This window comes from Cavia porcellus, unplaced genomic scaffold, assembly GCF_034190915.1.
Source record: "Cavia porcellus strain 051 isolate PalLab524CR breed Dunkin Hartley unplaced genomic scaffold, mCavPor4.1 scaffold_20, whole genome shotgun sequence".
In the NCBI taxonomy this organism is placed as follows: domain Eukaryota; kingdom Metazoa; phylum Chordata; class Mammalia; order Rodentia; family Caviidae; genus Cavia; species Cavia porcellus.
The window spans coordinates 58,627,077-58,642,898 of record NW_026947503.1 but is presented as its reverse complement, the minus strand read 5'-3'; the positions used below and the strand labels follow the sequence as shown (position 1 = coordinate 58,642,898).

At 43.9% G+C, this 15,822-nt stretch overlaps 1 protein-coding gene across 1 annotated transcript; it reads left to right on the top strand.

Annotated features, from left to right (window-relative positions):
• The first annotated feature begins 3,498 nt into the window (after positions 1-3,498).
• Positions 3,499-13,258, top strand: Snrpd1 (small nuclear ribonucleoprotein D1 polypeptide). Its single transcript, XM_003474111.5, has 4 exons — positions 3,499-3,676; positions 10,433-10,509; positions 12,623-12,814; positions 13,096-13,258. Exons 1-4 carry the CDS (start codon positions 3,663-3,665, stop codon positions 13,170-13,172), a joined length of 360 nt encoding a protein of 119 aa, XP_003474159.1. The 5' UTR covers positions 3,499-3,662; the 3' UTR covers positions 13,173-13,258.
• The last annotated feature ends 2,564 nt before the right edge of the window (positions 13,259-15,822 follow it).

Here is a 15,822-nt window from a genome sequence, read left to right as displayed (position 1 = left end):
TTCTTGTTTCACACAATCATTCAGTAAGCAAGGATTTAATGCCAACAAATCAAAGGTGGTAATAGAATAGCACTATACAGTCAAGCTTTCTGTGAGTATGGAAACATTTTGGCTGCCCTGTGGTAGAGCCACATTTGGTGGTTGAATACTGGAAATGTTATTGCAACAGAGGAACTGAATTTTTAACAGTTTTTGAGACAGAGTCTCACTGTGTTGTTCAGGCTGGCCTTGAACTATGCAGCCCAGGCAATCCTCCTGCATCAGCCTCCCTATGCTGGGATTTCAGGCATGTGTCACCACATCCAGTTTTGGGGGGGTTGAGGGGGTTGTGCCTATTCCCCCAGCCCCCAAATGGGTACACAGTAAAGGCTCAAAGAAATGAGACAGGTGGCATGGTCTTTAGGGCTGCAGGAGGACTGAAATCCTCGGCAGAGTTCGTAGCTCTCCTAGCTGGCTGGCCAACTGATGCTAGGCAGCCCATATCTAATCCAAACAAGCAAGGAGCTGAGTGGACAACGGAGAAAACCTGAGCAGGATCTTGGAAGGGGCTTAAGGACCCTTCAGCGCCACAGATGATGCTTGTCTCCTCAGTTCAGTCATGCCCAGGCCATGCCACAGCCCTGCACATGTACTTGTAGACTATTTTGGTGCAATAGAGAAGAAAAACTACAAAATAAATAGATTTATTGAGTTGAGGACATGGGAAAGAGCATATAATTCATGGTGGCTGGGCTGTCTCCTTTGACCAGAATATGGGGTATGGGACATATGTAACCTTTAACCAGGAGTGGTGCTTAGGATAGGCATTGATGACATATGAGAAGCTAATTGGAATTTTTGTGTGTGTGTACTGGGAAAGAAAAACGAAAGTTGTAATAGGAGAAGGAGGAAGTGACCTCAGGGTAAACATCCCTGATTTGGCCTTCCACCACCATAATGTCCTGTAGTTTATTCTACGGCAAAACTCAGTACTCAGCCTCAACCTCAACTGGCTCAAACAGGTTTTTTGGAAGAGGTTGTCTTTTTGAGACAGAGTCTCACCGTACAGTTCAGGCTGGCCTTGAGCTCACTATGTAGGCCGGACTGATCTCAAATCTGCAACAATCCTCCTGCCTCAGTCTCCTGAGTGCTGGGATTACAGGCATGCACCACCATACCCAGCCATACCACACCCAGTTTATATCTTTACTTATTAATTTCACTTATTAACTTTTTATTAAGTAGGTACATCCAAGCACTTTTTCTTTTACATCTAGGATTTCTTTTTTTTGTCTTTCTCATTTTTATCGGTACCAGGGATCAAACTCACGACTGCCTGCTTGCAAGGCAGGCACTTATGCTGCTGAGCTAAATCCCCAGCCCCTCATCTAGGATTTCTTGATTAATATCATGGGTTTGGTTTATTTAAAACTCAGTCCATTGCTGGGTGTGGTAGCACACAGTACCAGCACTAGGGAGGCTGAGGCAGGAGAACTGAAAATTGAGGCCATCCTGAGCTACCTAACAAAAACAAAACAAAACGTCTCTTAGTCCTGAAACTGGTTTTCCTAAATTTCTAAGGAAGTTCCCAATAGCTCTGAGGACAACCACCCCCTTTATTTACATCCAAAAGAGGAGCACAGGTGTTGAGAAGGCAAACCATCAGTACACTTTATAGCCCTTTACAGCCCTGCTGCTGAAATCATGGTGCACAGGGACATTTGCATCAATGGAAGACATTTAAAATGTAGAGCATTCTGGGTGTGGCTACACACACTTGTAATCCTACCTACCTGTGGGTCGGGTGGGGAGGGAGGAGGATCCCAAATCTGGGGCCACACTGAGCAGGTTAGCAACACAGTGTCTGAAAAGAAAAGGCTAGGAGGTAACTCAGTGGTAGAATGCTCCTGGATTTAACCCACAGTGCTGGGGAGAGACTCCCCTAAAAAAGCAAAATTTCAGGCCACACAACAACTGAGTCAAAACTCTCATTTTAGTTTTCTCAGGTGAGTCCTATGCACATTAAACTTTAATGAGCATTGAGTTGCAACATACAGAAGTTCTGGTGAAGCCTAGCCTGGTGATGTAAGCATGCCATCCTAGCACTCTAGGAAGCTGAGGCAGGAGGGTCCCGGAGTTGGACCCACCCCCACCCTGGGGAATTCAGTGAAATCCTATCTCAAAATGTATAAATAAATAGCTGGGGAGCTAACTCAATGTGAATGCCCTGGTTTCATGCCTAATATCTGCCACCTAGAAAAAGTTCAGGTGATCTGGGATGAAGTCCACATTAACAGACACAAATGAAAGTCATAGTTTTTGAGAGCTCCTAAGCTACCAGAGGAAAAAACCCATAAGGAGCTACAGCAGTAATTCCCAAGTACCCCAGGCTGTAAGCCTCCCCCCCCCCCAGGATGAGCTAGCAAGGAACAGCTGGCAAAGAGTTATCTGGAAGAGAGGAAATGCGGGTGCGTTTAGCATCCTTGGGCCAAAACAATCAGGTGTCTGAAGGGGAGTGTTTGAATTAAACGTTGCTGCCATGTTGAAAAAGGTGAAGGCATAAAAAGTTTGTTTTCCTTTTTTTTTTTGGGGGGGGTTACCTGGAATTGAACTCAAGACCTTGCCCTTGCCAGACAGGGGCTTGTGCTACTGTGCAATATTCCCAGCTAAAAGTTTGTTGGGAGTTGAGAACTCAAAGTGAAAATAATCAGCAGAACCTTGTGATTTTATTCAGGTGCATTAAGTAATGCTAAGGTTCCTGCTGATGTTGGTACACAATTGGAATACTCTTTTGGTCTCCTGTGAGAGAGAGGCTGTCTTTGATCAGATCAAAAGCAACCAATCAGATTTAAATCTTCAAATATCTTTCTTTTTTTAATTTTAAAAAGATTAAGATAACAGATACACAAAACAGATCAAAACAATTTAAGCAACATAGTGTTTCACCACAAGAACACCCGACAGACATAATAGTAACTACCATAGTGTCTCTTTCCTTGAAATATTGAGTATACCTTCATACACTATAGTATCAAACGTAACAAAATAGTATAAAACCATTCAAGAGAATGAAAGTATTACAGGGCATTCAGAACCAACTAACAGAAAATGAACAATGCTTACTATATTATCTCCTTGTCCATAAAAAATTTTGTTTATACTATCACACATAATAAAATCCAATAAGATACAATATGATAAAACCAATGGAGAAAGAAGAACAAAAGCATGGTAGGACTTTAAAACAAAATTATATTAAATTTTCTTCAAAATAGCTGTTCATGCTGGGGATTTAGCTCAGCGGCATAAACGCCTGCCTTGCAAGCAGGCAGTCGTGAGTTCGATTCCCGGTACCGATAAAAAGGAAAAAGACAAAAAAAAAAAAATAGCTGTTCATACCATCACAGATAATAAAATCAAACAACCCAGAATAAAACGATTCAAGCCCATCCCCGGCGCCCCCAGCAGCTTCAATTCGCTCCTCCGGTCACTAGGGGCCGCCGTGGAGCCCCTCGCGGCCGGAAGGAGAGCGGCGTTTCCGCGGTGCGTCCCTCGGCGGTGCGCGCCCTATACGTCGGGAGCCCCTGAAACTGGCGCTTCCGGCCATTCATACTCCGGGCCGCTGGGTCCTGCTCCTTGTTTTTTGTGCGCTATCAGGTTGAAAGGTTGACGGCGCTGTTAAGATGAAGCTTGTAAGGTGCGTAGGTGACCTGGCGGACTGGAGGCAGGGAAGGGAAGGTTTGGCCCGGGCTGGGCCCCTTTGGGTGCGGGAGGCGGGAAAGCCGCGTGCTGCGGCCTGCTAACGGCCCCGGCGCCCGCCGCTCCCGCGCCCGTTGTGGTGGCGCTCCGTGGTCCGGAGCCCGAGTTCCGGACTGGGTCGCGTCCCAGCCTCGCGGCCTGTCCAGCGGGTAGAGGTGGAGGTGAAGGCTTCACTATTGCTTCCCACCTTGCTGCGAAAGGCCCTCAAGATGCAGCGCCCGACATTGAATCCCGCTTTCGGTCGGTCCACGGTCCTTATTGAGCGCAGCTGTAGTCGCGCTGGAAAACTTAGAAACGATGAAACCTGTTTGCAAAATGTTTAGAGTTCGAGAGGAACTAATCCACGAGTTCGTAGCTTCTTTTTTTGGTACTTGCTAGGCATGATTATTTCACCTACATTTCCCGTCAAGGCTGGCTTTTGATTTTGTGAAAATCTCCCAGTGTAGGACAGAAGTCATCGCTTTAATTGCTGTTAATTGCACGGATGATAACTTTATCTCCTGTTTTACTTCATTCTGTGATTATGTGAGTTAGTTGCATCTATTAAAAACTAGTTCAAGGGATTAATTCATTATGAACTGTCTGTAAATAGATTTGATTTCAGTGTTTTCCCCAGATCTGAGGCTGGAACTTGGGGAGTGAGGGTGATAACTAAGCCAGCGGTGAGAGGAATTTAGCTAGTTTCTTTCCGTTGGGTCACACAGATTGTCACTGTGAGCTAGTTATTGGGCACCGGTTGTGCTATACACAGGTAATAACAGCACGTTTTAAAAGACAGAGTCCCTGCCTGTTACATGCTGAATATGTAGATAACCTCTCTAGTATGATTGAAATGGAATATAAAAATCTAGGTACTGTATTCAGGGGGGCTGTATGGGAAGATTTTCAACCTTAGCGTTTAGGATTTTTGTACTTGTGCTGGCAATCGAACCCGCTTCAGCATGCTTGGCAGGCTAGTCAGTTGATTTCTGTAATCACAAGTAGCTCACATTCCAGCCCCAACCTCAGTTTGTTCCTGAGTGTGCTCCCCCCCCATTGAGCTCGAGGGGCTTCCCTGAATTGTATTTCCAGCCCTTTTTAATGTTTCTTTAAAGACAGGAGCTCAGTATGCAGTTCGGACAAGACCTTGAGTTCACTTTCTAGTACAGGCTGATCTCGAACTCGAAGTGATCCTCCTGCCTCAGCCTCCAGAGTGCTGGGATCACAGACGTGTGCCACCACAACTTTGTAATTTTTTGACAAAAGTCTACCTAAGTTGCTTAATTGCCCATGCTGGGCTCGAACTATCAATTTTCCTGATTCAGATTTCTACAATGCTTAGATTGATTGTAGGCTTGTGTCACCACCCCCACTTTACAGCTAATTTATCCAATATGCTTTGATTCCATTTTTCTCACTGAAAGATTTTGTTATGACAAATGATCTGCAAATTTTAATGGCTATACTGACTCATTTTGCATCTTTGGTATTCTGTAAAAGCAAGGTCTTGCAGAAGAGAAAGTATTTTGAATGGAAATGAAAGTATTTTGCCTAACTGCTCCATTTTTCAGCTAGCTTTCCTGTTTTGGTTGGAAACATGGGAAGTGAGCTTGGCTTTTTTTCTCTCAAACTTCCTAGCATCTGATAGCCAGTTTTGCTACTGTTACCTAATAAAAAGCTCACTAGTCAGTTCTCTTTGGTTGTTGTGTTCAAATACTGTGAATTTGAATACTGGAGGACACTGTTACCTGAAGAGTATCTACGTTTGAATGATTAGAATTCAGATGATGAACGACTCATCAGAAAGTCATCTGAATCTATCTGGTTCCTTGGCTGAGGAGATAACTTTTTCCTGACCACAATACCTCCCTTTCATTCCACTTGCCACTGAAGTGTGGCCTCTTCCCTTCCAATACACTCCTGGTTTATTATTTCCCCTTTTGAGGCAAATATTTTACATACAATGAAGTATACATTTTCCAGCACTGAAAAGTATATAGGTGTGTATAACCCGAACCCCATCAAAATATGTAATACAGTATTACCAAAACCTTAGAAAATTTCCTCCAGCCCTTTCTAGTCTGTTTTCATGCCTCCCTGGGCAACCAGTTTGTTTCGCCATAGATTACTTTTTGCCTCACTGGAATTTCATATGTTCAGAACCATGCAGCATGTACTCTTTTGTTTTCTGTAAAATTTCCTTTACTTAGCATGTTTTTCAAGGTTCTACCTTGTGGGAAATAAGCAGTAATTTGCTGTCCCCCCTCCCTTATGTATTTTATTTAAAAATACTTCAACATTCTTGTGCAAATCTTTTTCGGAGATAAGGTTATAGCTACATGTGGTGTTGTACGTGGTAATCTCAGCACTTTGAAGGCTGAGGCACAAGGAACACTGAGAATCCAAGGCAAGACCCTGTCACAAAACAAAAGGAAAAAACACCAAAATCAGATTTTTTAGGAGTGGAGTTGCTGGATCACATATTTATTTGGTACCAGGGATTGAACTCACGATCTCATGCTTGCCCTGCATGAATCACAGATTTAAATGAGAGATCCCCTGACCATTCTCCAAAACAGATGCATGTAGTATTTTATACTTTTACTAACACAGTATTGCAGTATTCCTCTTCCGGGGGTGGTGTAGGAGGTTTCAGGGTGGCCCAGCACTTGACATAGCATGCTAGGCTTTCTTTCAGTACAGTCTCTAACAAAACTAGGCTGTCCTCAACCCCAGGAAATAGAATTGTTCACCTTGATACCAGAGTTGGGAAAACACCGGAATCTGCCTGCGGTGTATCCAGCCAGACTGCGTGGGCAAATGCTGTGAGACCCAAAGTCCTCAAGAGATTCTCTGAAATGAAGGAGCTTGTCAGCACTGTGCCGTGGTTCTGTGTGCGCTCATGTGCTTATGACAGGAGTGCTTTCCTTACTGAGCAGAAAATTGTGAAAGGGTTTGAGACACAAGTAGAGTCAGAAAGCAGAGTAAAAAATAAGTCATAAATAAAAAGTTTATATATGTATATATCAGAATTCCCACTTACCTGCATGCTTTCTAGCACTTGTCTTTCTAATTTTAGTGGGTCTATAAAGTGGTGTTTCTTGGGCTTTAATTTGCATTTTCCTAATAACTGATCATGTTGAGCACTGTCTTACCTGTTCACTTGTCATTCTCATGCGTCTTTTTAGGTGAAGTGTTACAATCTGTTCCTTATTTTGACTGTTTTGTGTTTTGTTATCAAGTAGGAACTGTATATATCCTCCATGCTGGTCCTTTGACATACACACTTTCTCCATTTTACAGATTGCTTGATGCTTTCTGTTTTTGGAGACAGGGTTTTACTGTGTAGTTCCACAGTCCTGTCTCAGCCTCCCAAAGTGCTGGGACTACAGGCTTGCAACACCAGAGCCAGCTAGATTGCCTGTTTCTTAATAATGTTTGTTACTGAGCACAGTTTTATTTTGAAGAAATCTTAAATCTATCAGCTTTTCTTTTATAGTTCTGGTCAAAGAAATCTCTATCTGCCCTCAACCTATGAAGATACTTCTCTGTTTCTTTTTGGTGCTTTTTAACTTTTAAGGTGTGATTGTGGTCTGTCATGATTTATTTTGAGATAGGGATCTAGGTTTGTTTTTCTATATAGAGTTCCATTGAAACAACCCTCAGTTGTTGAAAAATTTCACCCTTGCCTTGACTGCATTGGTACCTTTACAGAAAACCCATCCTGTCATTGTGGCTTATTTCCAAGCACTTAGTACTATTTTTATCAGTCTCTGCTCTTTGTTACTGATTACTGTGGTTTTAACCTTGTACTGCTGTAGCTGCCTAGTTTGTTTTCCTAGAGAGTGTGTATTTATCATTTCAAATTGATTTCAGTTGGGTGTAATAGCCCATGCCTGTAATCTCAGCCTTCTTGGGAGTTTAGGTAGATCACAAGTTCAAGTCCAGCCTAGGCAGTTTAGGGAGACCCTGATTCAGAAAAGGTTCGGGATACGGTTCAGCATAAATGCCGAGTTCAGTCCTTGATGCCAGGAAGAAACGCCAACAAAAAATGAAATTAATTTTTTCGAATATCTGTCCTCAGTTCTCTTTAGAATATAAATGTGACGCTAGCACTGCATTACGTAGTTAATGTTGGTCTTGAACTCAATATGTAATCCAGGCTGGCCTAGAACTTGCAGTGATCCTCCTGCCGCACCCTCCCAAGTGGTCACATGAGAGCATCCTGTGTGTCTACGTTTTTTAAATTTAATATTCTATCAGTAGTACCTAAAGTTACTCTTGTACCATGTGTTTTGCTGTGGGGGGGGGGGGGGACTGGGATTGAACCTAGGGCTTCACACTTGCTAGGCATGAGCTCTACCACTGCACTACACCCCCAGCCCAGCCTTGTGCTGGTTCTTATCACTGTCTTGCTCTTGTTTCTCTCTTACTTATTGACAGGGTCTGGCTATGTAGTGAGGCTGACCTTGAACTCAAAGTGGTCCTCCCACTTTACTCTCAAAATGCAGGGATGACAGCCATATGCCTCCAGGGCTTGTCTCTATTTGATGGGACTTTCAGACTTTTCAACAGCAGTCCACTAAGAGGTGACTCCATTTTTCCTGAGCTACTTGATGTACCTTTGCATGTTTCCATTATGTTCTACAGTTCAAGTTACTTTTAAGTGTCTTTTAATAGCTATAAACTCCTTTCAAGCCTAGGCTCGGTAATTTTTAATCCTCGTTACTAAGCAGGACTATGACATACATAATAGGTAATGATGAATATTGGATTTCTCAAAGACATCCTTGGGGGGGCTAGAGATTTAGCTCAGCGGCATAAGCGTCTGCCTTGCAAGCAGGCAGTCGTGAGTTCAATCCCCAGTTCCGATAAAAAGGAAAAAGACAAAAAAATAAAAAATAAAAAAGACACCCTTGGACTTGCTGAAATTAATAAAACATACTTGGTTTTTTCAGAGACTTTTTTTTCTCTTTGGTTTTCCTTTTTTTTTGTCTTTTTCATTTTTTATCGGTACCAGGGATCAAACTCACGACTCTCTGCTTACAAGGCAAGGCGCTTATGCCGCTGAGCTAAATCCCCAGCCCCTGGTTTTCCTTTTTGATAGAGTAGATTATGGATACAGATTATAGTTCCCGAGGCTGGGCTGAAGCTTGCAGTCCTCCTGCCTCGGCCTTCCAGAGTGCTAGGATTACAAGTGTGCACCAGTACGCTGTGCTGATTTGAGGAATTTTCATAGTTAAAGTTACTACCAAGTGGGACAATTACAGTAAGAATAAAAACAAAACTAAATAATAGGAAGAAACTGGTAGGTTGAGATTCTGGGCTAATACAATTTATTATTAAATTTGGAGCTGAATTGAAGCTTGTTTATCAGCACTAACAATTGATTGAAAGTGTCTTTGTTGTTTGAAGAAGCACTCTCACATGGGTGTCTGTGTTGTCTGTGTTAGGATGACACCAGCCCCGGGCCCTGAGGACTGAGCCAGGGGCTCATGTGCACTCGGCACGCATTCCACACCCTCAGCCCTCTTGGTTGGCGGCTTTGTGACACAAGGCTTGCTTAGCTGCCCAGGATGACCTCAGACTTGTCACTCTGCCTCAGCGTCCTATACAGACAACCATCACTGCCTCTGGCTAGCACAGACAAGCTTTTAAAAGTCTGTTATGTCCAATACCAAGCAACGCCTACCATCAGGATGGTGTCTGTGCCACCACGGTAAATGTTACATTACAGTGCTGGCTCCCCTTTCATTGTGAGAACACTGAGCTGTTAAAGTCCAGGTTACACATGAAAGTCCTCATCCTGACCTCACCAATCATCTGGTGGGGAGGTGAATGGGTATCAATCTGTGTACCAGTTAGTATGGTCTGTGAGGTATGTGCCATAGAGCATCAATTTCCACACAGTGGCGTGTGCTTATAATCCACCACACAGGAGCTGAGACTGGAGGATCGCTGCACATTCAGAGCCAGCCTGCGGGACTGTCTGAGGTACACAGGAAACCTTAGCTGGAATGTGGGCACACACGTAATTCATAGAATACACATACTTAGTCTTACAAGTAACTAGGGGAAGCAAATCACCCCTTGTTCTCTACCAAGTCAAGTGGAGGATTATTAACTAGTGTTGGTGAGGGCTTGCACAAATGGGTTTGTAAAAGTAAAAACAAGAAAACAAACTTTTGTTCATCTGTAGAAATATAATAAATTATGACATTTCCATATAGTAATATTACCAAGCTCTATTGACAGGAAAATTGCTAACTGGGAACCACAAGTTAATAAAAGTCATTAATGACACAATTTATTTAAGACAAATCTTAAGTATATCCTTAACATCTAGAAGAGTATACCCGTATAGAGAGAAGGGTAGGAAGGTTCTTCATTTCTACACAGACAGTAAGCGTCTTGTGCGACCAATTATAATCATTTTTGCAGTTCTTCCTGGGACCTCTGTCTTCATCTGAGGTTCCACTGTACCATGCTTAGAAGAACAGGAACTTACAGTTTATGTTGGAATGCTTACACGAGGCTCCTATGATCGCTGAGGGTATAGTTTCAGGGAAAGCTTAGTGTTACACAGATTAATAGGACTTGGTGCAGATAGCATTTAACGGATTTTAGCATCTAGCAGTTTCACCCTTTCTACTAAACGAATATGACTTCAAAGCATTAAAGGTGACAATTCATGGTTCTATCCCTATTTTAATAGATTTTTGATGAAATTGAGCCATGAAACCGTCACCATTGAATTGAAGAATGGAACACAGGTCCACGGAACAATCACAGGTATGCAGGTTGTGTGCTGTTCTGATAACACACTTTTGCTTTGTTTGGGTTTTTGTTTCCTCATCAACCCTACCTTCAGACCAGAAGTCTTTTGGTTTCTTAATGAACATTAGAGGGCTGGAGATTTAGCTCAGCGGCATAAGCGCCTGCTTTGCAAGCATATGGTCATGAGTTCGATCCCCGGTACCGATTTAAAAAAAAAACCATAATGAACATTAGTAGTGGTTCTTTTTTGTTGTTGTTTTTTGGGGTCTGAATTAATTGGCCTTACTTAAGCCTCCTTCACGTACTTGGGCTGTAAGCAGACTGTCGTATGGCCTTAAGCCTTTGCTTGTATGTCTTCCTTGTGTAGAGGGTGCTGATCTTGGAAACACTGTGCTTTGATTAGAATGTTGCTTCCATATTAGGTTGTAACATTTTTGAGGATACAATACAGGGTTTCCATGTCTGATTATGTAGGGTAAAAAATATGAGGGGGAGGTGGGAGCACCCTAATTTTACCTCACTAAGGAATTACTATTGCTCATAGTTGATGTTTCAAAAAAATTGCAAAATTTCAAAAGAACTGATAGACTAAATGAAAGAAAATGCTATCTTAGCGGATGTTCCTGTTTCTAAAATCTTGAAATTGTAAATTTATAAGTAAATTTTTGATGTGTAGATCAGCATCTGAGTAAATCAAGAGACGTATAAACTATTAAATGACACCATCTGTGGATATACTGGAACTTTATAATACCAGTTGCTGTCTGAGGAAGTCTGTACAGTGTGAGGTGATAGTGTCTGTGACCATTTCTGAGTAAGAGTAATTGTCTTGTTAAATTCCCAAAGTAGTGCCAGGCGTGGTGGTGCACACCTGTAATCCCAGTGTTCGGGAGGCTGAGGAAGGAGGATTGCTGCAAATTCAAGACCAACTTGGACTACTAGCAAGACCTTTTCTCAAAAATAAAATAAAATCCCTAGATAGTGATTCAGTCTGCTTTCTCCAGAGTACTGTTTTAGATATTAAGGAGCCAGAGGGTGGTTCTTGCCTTTTTATTTTGTTGCAGTACTGGAAGTTGAACCAGGGCCTTTTTACTGAGCTACATCCCCAGCCTAGGTCAGTTTAGTTGAGTTGTTTGAGACAGGATGTTTTTTGTTTTTTGGTACTGGGGATTGAACTTGCGCCAGGCAGGCGCTTATACTGCTGAGCTAAATCCCCGGCCCATTGAGACAAGATTTTGCTGTGCAGTCCATGCTGACCTTAAAGTCACTGTGTAACCTAGGATGGCCTCGAACTTGCGGTGATCTTCCTGCCTCAGACTCCCAAGTATTGGGGTTATAGGCCTATATCACCAAACTTGGCTAAGTTTTTAATGTTTCTTTCTTTCTTTTTTTTTTTTTTGGTACTGGGGATTAAACTCACAACTTTGAGCTTGCCAGGTAGGTGTTTAGGCACCTATAAATCCCCAGCCCGCTAAACTTTTAATCTGGAGACAAGGTCTTACTGATTCACTCGGTTGCCCAGGCTAGGCTTGAACTTGCAGTTCTCCTGCCTCAGCTTTCCAGAGTGCTGGGATGATTCTTTCCCCACTTGCAACCATGGTAGCCAGTGTTTCATGTCCCGTATGAGCAGATAGAAATGTGAATATATTCTCAGTCGGCACAGTGGGGATAATCGCGTCTCCGTAGGGCTGGGGTAAATCATGCCGGCTTATCATGTGGTCCCTGGATCAGAGAAGGAGCTTGTCAGTACCCCTGGCCCATGGGAGGTGGATTGTTTCAGAGAGAGTATTAATTTCAGGAAAGAAAACCTTCTGGCGGGGAGACAGGAGGAAAGAATGAATAAGGCTGAAGTATCTGGGTGGGTTTGGGGGAAGTTGAGGGAATTCGTGTATCTGACCCTGGCTGGGTGTGGCCTGTGGGTAAGGAGCTGAGGCTGGGGACTGCTATGCAGTGCGCAGAGTGGGACCCGGCACCGAGGCCCTGGCCTCCATGGCATCCCCAGCTGCATGAGGGAGGCCGCTGGGGTCCACTTGGCCCACTTTTGGCCCAGCACTGCCAGAGAAGCTCTGTCTGTTTATGACACATGCACGCTGGGCTCGGCTGACACCGCTCGCTTTGTCCCCTACAGGCGTGGATGTCAGCATGAACACGCATCTGAAAGCTGTGAAGATGACCCTGAAGAACAGAGAGCCGGTGCAGCTGGAAACGCTGAGCATCCGGGGAAACAACATTCGCTACTTCATCCTGCCAGACAGCCTGCCGCTCGACACTCTGCTCGTGGATGTTGAGCCCAAGGTGAAATCTAAGAAGAGGGAAGCAGGTGAGTGGCAGCAGCAGCGTGCTGTCGTGTCTGCTGGGTTTAAGCCCCGTCCCTTACTCAGGATGCAGCCTGTAACCTGGCCTGGGGGCTCACACGCATGCCTGTGATCCCAGCACGGAAGGCGGAGGCAGGAGGGTCACAAATTGGAGGCCAGCCTGGACTGTAGAGACCTTGCCTCACAAAATAAAAACTGTAAAGGGAGGGGAGGGCCACGCGTCCCGGGGGAGGTATTGCTAGTGCGGAGGGGAATTTCACTGGTTTGTTTCTTTCTTTTCCCTCAGTGGCAGGAAGAGGCCGAGGCCGAGGTCGAGGAAGAGGACGTGGCCGCGGCAGAGGCCGAGGGGGCCCCAGGCGATAACGCCCCTAAGATGACTGGTGTGGAAATGAGCAGGGAAGTTTTTTTTGTACAGGTTTTGTCAGTTTTTAATAAATGTAATTGTGGGACACAGTTGTCTGTTGACTATTACCAAGTTTAAAGTTTTAGTAATTTGCTATATATTGGTGAAATTAGCACAATGACAGCAAATCAGTTCCTTTTGTTTTGCTTTTTTCCAAAGTCTCGCTGTGCAGTTGAGGCTGGCCTCAGATCCCTGGCGATCCTCCTTGCTTCAGCCTCCCAGTGCATGCCACGATGCCCAGTGTTTTGGGGTGGGTTGGCTAATGGGGATGTAACCAGGACCTTCATATTGTTTCTTCAGCTTTTTTTTTTTTTTTTTTGTGCTTGTTTTGTTTTGTTTTTGTTTTGAGACTGAATCTTGCTAAATTGCCTGGGCTGGACTCAAACTTATGATCCTCAGGCCTCAGCCTCCCAGGGTGCTAGGATTACAAGTATGTACCTCTACAACCAGCATGGATTTTTAATTTTTTTCTTTAATATCTAAGCTGAGATTTCTTTTTCATAGTGATTATACATGGAATAAACATCTCGGTTAACTTGGAAATGTCGGTATGTGTTATAGGTTGGTAGTTACCTTCTGAGTCAAGCCAGTTGTTTTGTTGTCAGTTGATATATATATTTTTTTTTTTTTTTTTTTGTCTTTTTTTCCTTTTTATCGGTACCGGGGATTGAACTCACGACTGCCTGCTTGCAAGGCAGGCACTTATGCCACTGAGCTAAATCCCCAGCCCCGTCAGTTGATATTTCTGTTTCTTTCACCTTTTTATAGGTTCTCAATAAAATACTGTTTTCTGTTCTCCTGAGCTGAGACTTGGATGTCGGTCATAGGTGTCCCTTTGTGCACAGTGGTGAAGTCCGTGTGGGATGTACCCATCTGTGGCTCAGCCACGTTCTTCTGGGAAGCACTCTGTACGCATGGAGGGGAAAGGCCTACCTTGTATGGTAGTTTGTGGGCACCTTTTTGTTTGTTTGTTTTGAAACAGGGTTTTCCTGCACGGTTCGGGCTGGCCTCAGCCTCCAGGTTATGGTTGCTGTGTACCATCACACCTGCCTGGCCATAGCATTTTAAAAATGTTTTAATTGGTTAAATTTGAGGAAAATGTGCTTCACTGTTTATAATTCCTTATCAAGCCTAATACTAATAAGGGACTGAGGGAAAATAAGTTTGAAGACATGGGAGGCCTATTCTGTTTTTATAATTTTTGATATGCATGTGGGTTTCAGTGTTTATTGATTTTTGGTACCAGGGATCAAACTCATGACCTTGTGCTTGCCAGCCAGGGGCTTAGGCTGCTGAGCTAAATCCCTGGACCTTCAATTTTTTTTTTTTAAATGTGAAGTTTTCTGGATAAATTGTTAATTTTTTTTAAAAGAAAAGTTGGGCATGGTGACGCACGCCTGTAATCCCAGGCTGAGGCAGGAGGATCACTGCAAGGTCAGGCCAGCCTGGGCTACAAAGTGAGTTCAAGGCCAGCCTGAGTTCATCTCAAAAAAATTTTTGTTTTCTTCAACAGTTCACTGACTAGGAGAAAAATCTTACAAATGCATATAACTAGTTAAAAATTAGATCTGAGCTACATAAAGTAGCCGTATAAATTAGAGAAAATCAGTCATTAAAAAGTGACTCAAGCTGAGTGAACTATATAGCAAGATTCTCAATAAAACAACAAAAAATAGTACAGAGGCTACACAATTCACCTAAAAGGAAAGCCCAGTAAAATAGGGTGCAAAATTAAAATCATCCACACGTGTACTCAGGAAGACGTATTTAAGCCTGTTGCAGGTGTGTTTTGGTTTGGGGTTTGGGGGCTTTTTTGGCAGGAAAATCAGCCCCAGGCCTGGTGCATGCCAGGGTATGGGCTTTACCGCTGACCGCCACTCAGCACAGCAGCAGGAAAAGGATGGAGCACCATGCAGCGGCTGCATAGTAGAGCTGTGGTCCCCACGAGGGTCTGCGCATGGAACACACAACACACGGCGTGTGGGTTAAAGGGCGGAGCTGCAAGGAGCCGACAGCCTGAGCAGGAGGCCCAGGCCTTGCTAGGGCAGCACCTAGCTGGCTCCGCAGGGAGCTGCTGGTACTGACCTGTAGAAACAGGACAGATGTGGTTCAGCCTGCCCTGTTGCATAATTTCCAAGGCTGTGCTGGAAAACTTGGCAAAGGGAAAGTGCGAAAGGTGAGTTCCGGCTGCATCACTTGTGAAGACCACTGGCAGGGCGAGCAGGTGAAGTGGGCGCTGGCCATGCCCTGTTTGCTTAATAAAAGCTTACTAGCCTCTTCTGACAGCCCTTCTGGTGCTGGTGAATACTTAAGGATCTGTACCTTGGCAATTTCACGCCTACAAAATGCTGGTTCTGACACATTGTTAGATACTCTGACCAAACCCAGAAGAAATGCGCTTTTTTTTTTTTTTTTTTTTTAATCGGTACCAGGAATTAAACTCATGACCACACACTTGCAAGGCAGGCACTTATGCCGCTGAGCTAAACCCCCAGAAATGCGCTTTTTAATCTGGTTTTGGTTGACATGATCAGCTCATTGGTTATTGGGCAGGGGGCTTGACACAGGATCTCTGTGTAGCCCAGGCTGGCCTTGACGGTGCTGGGACCT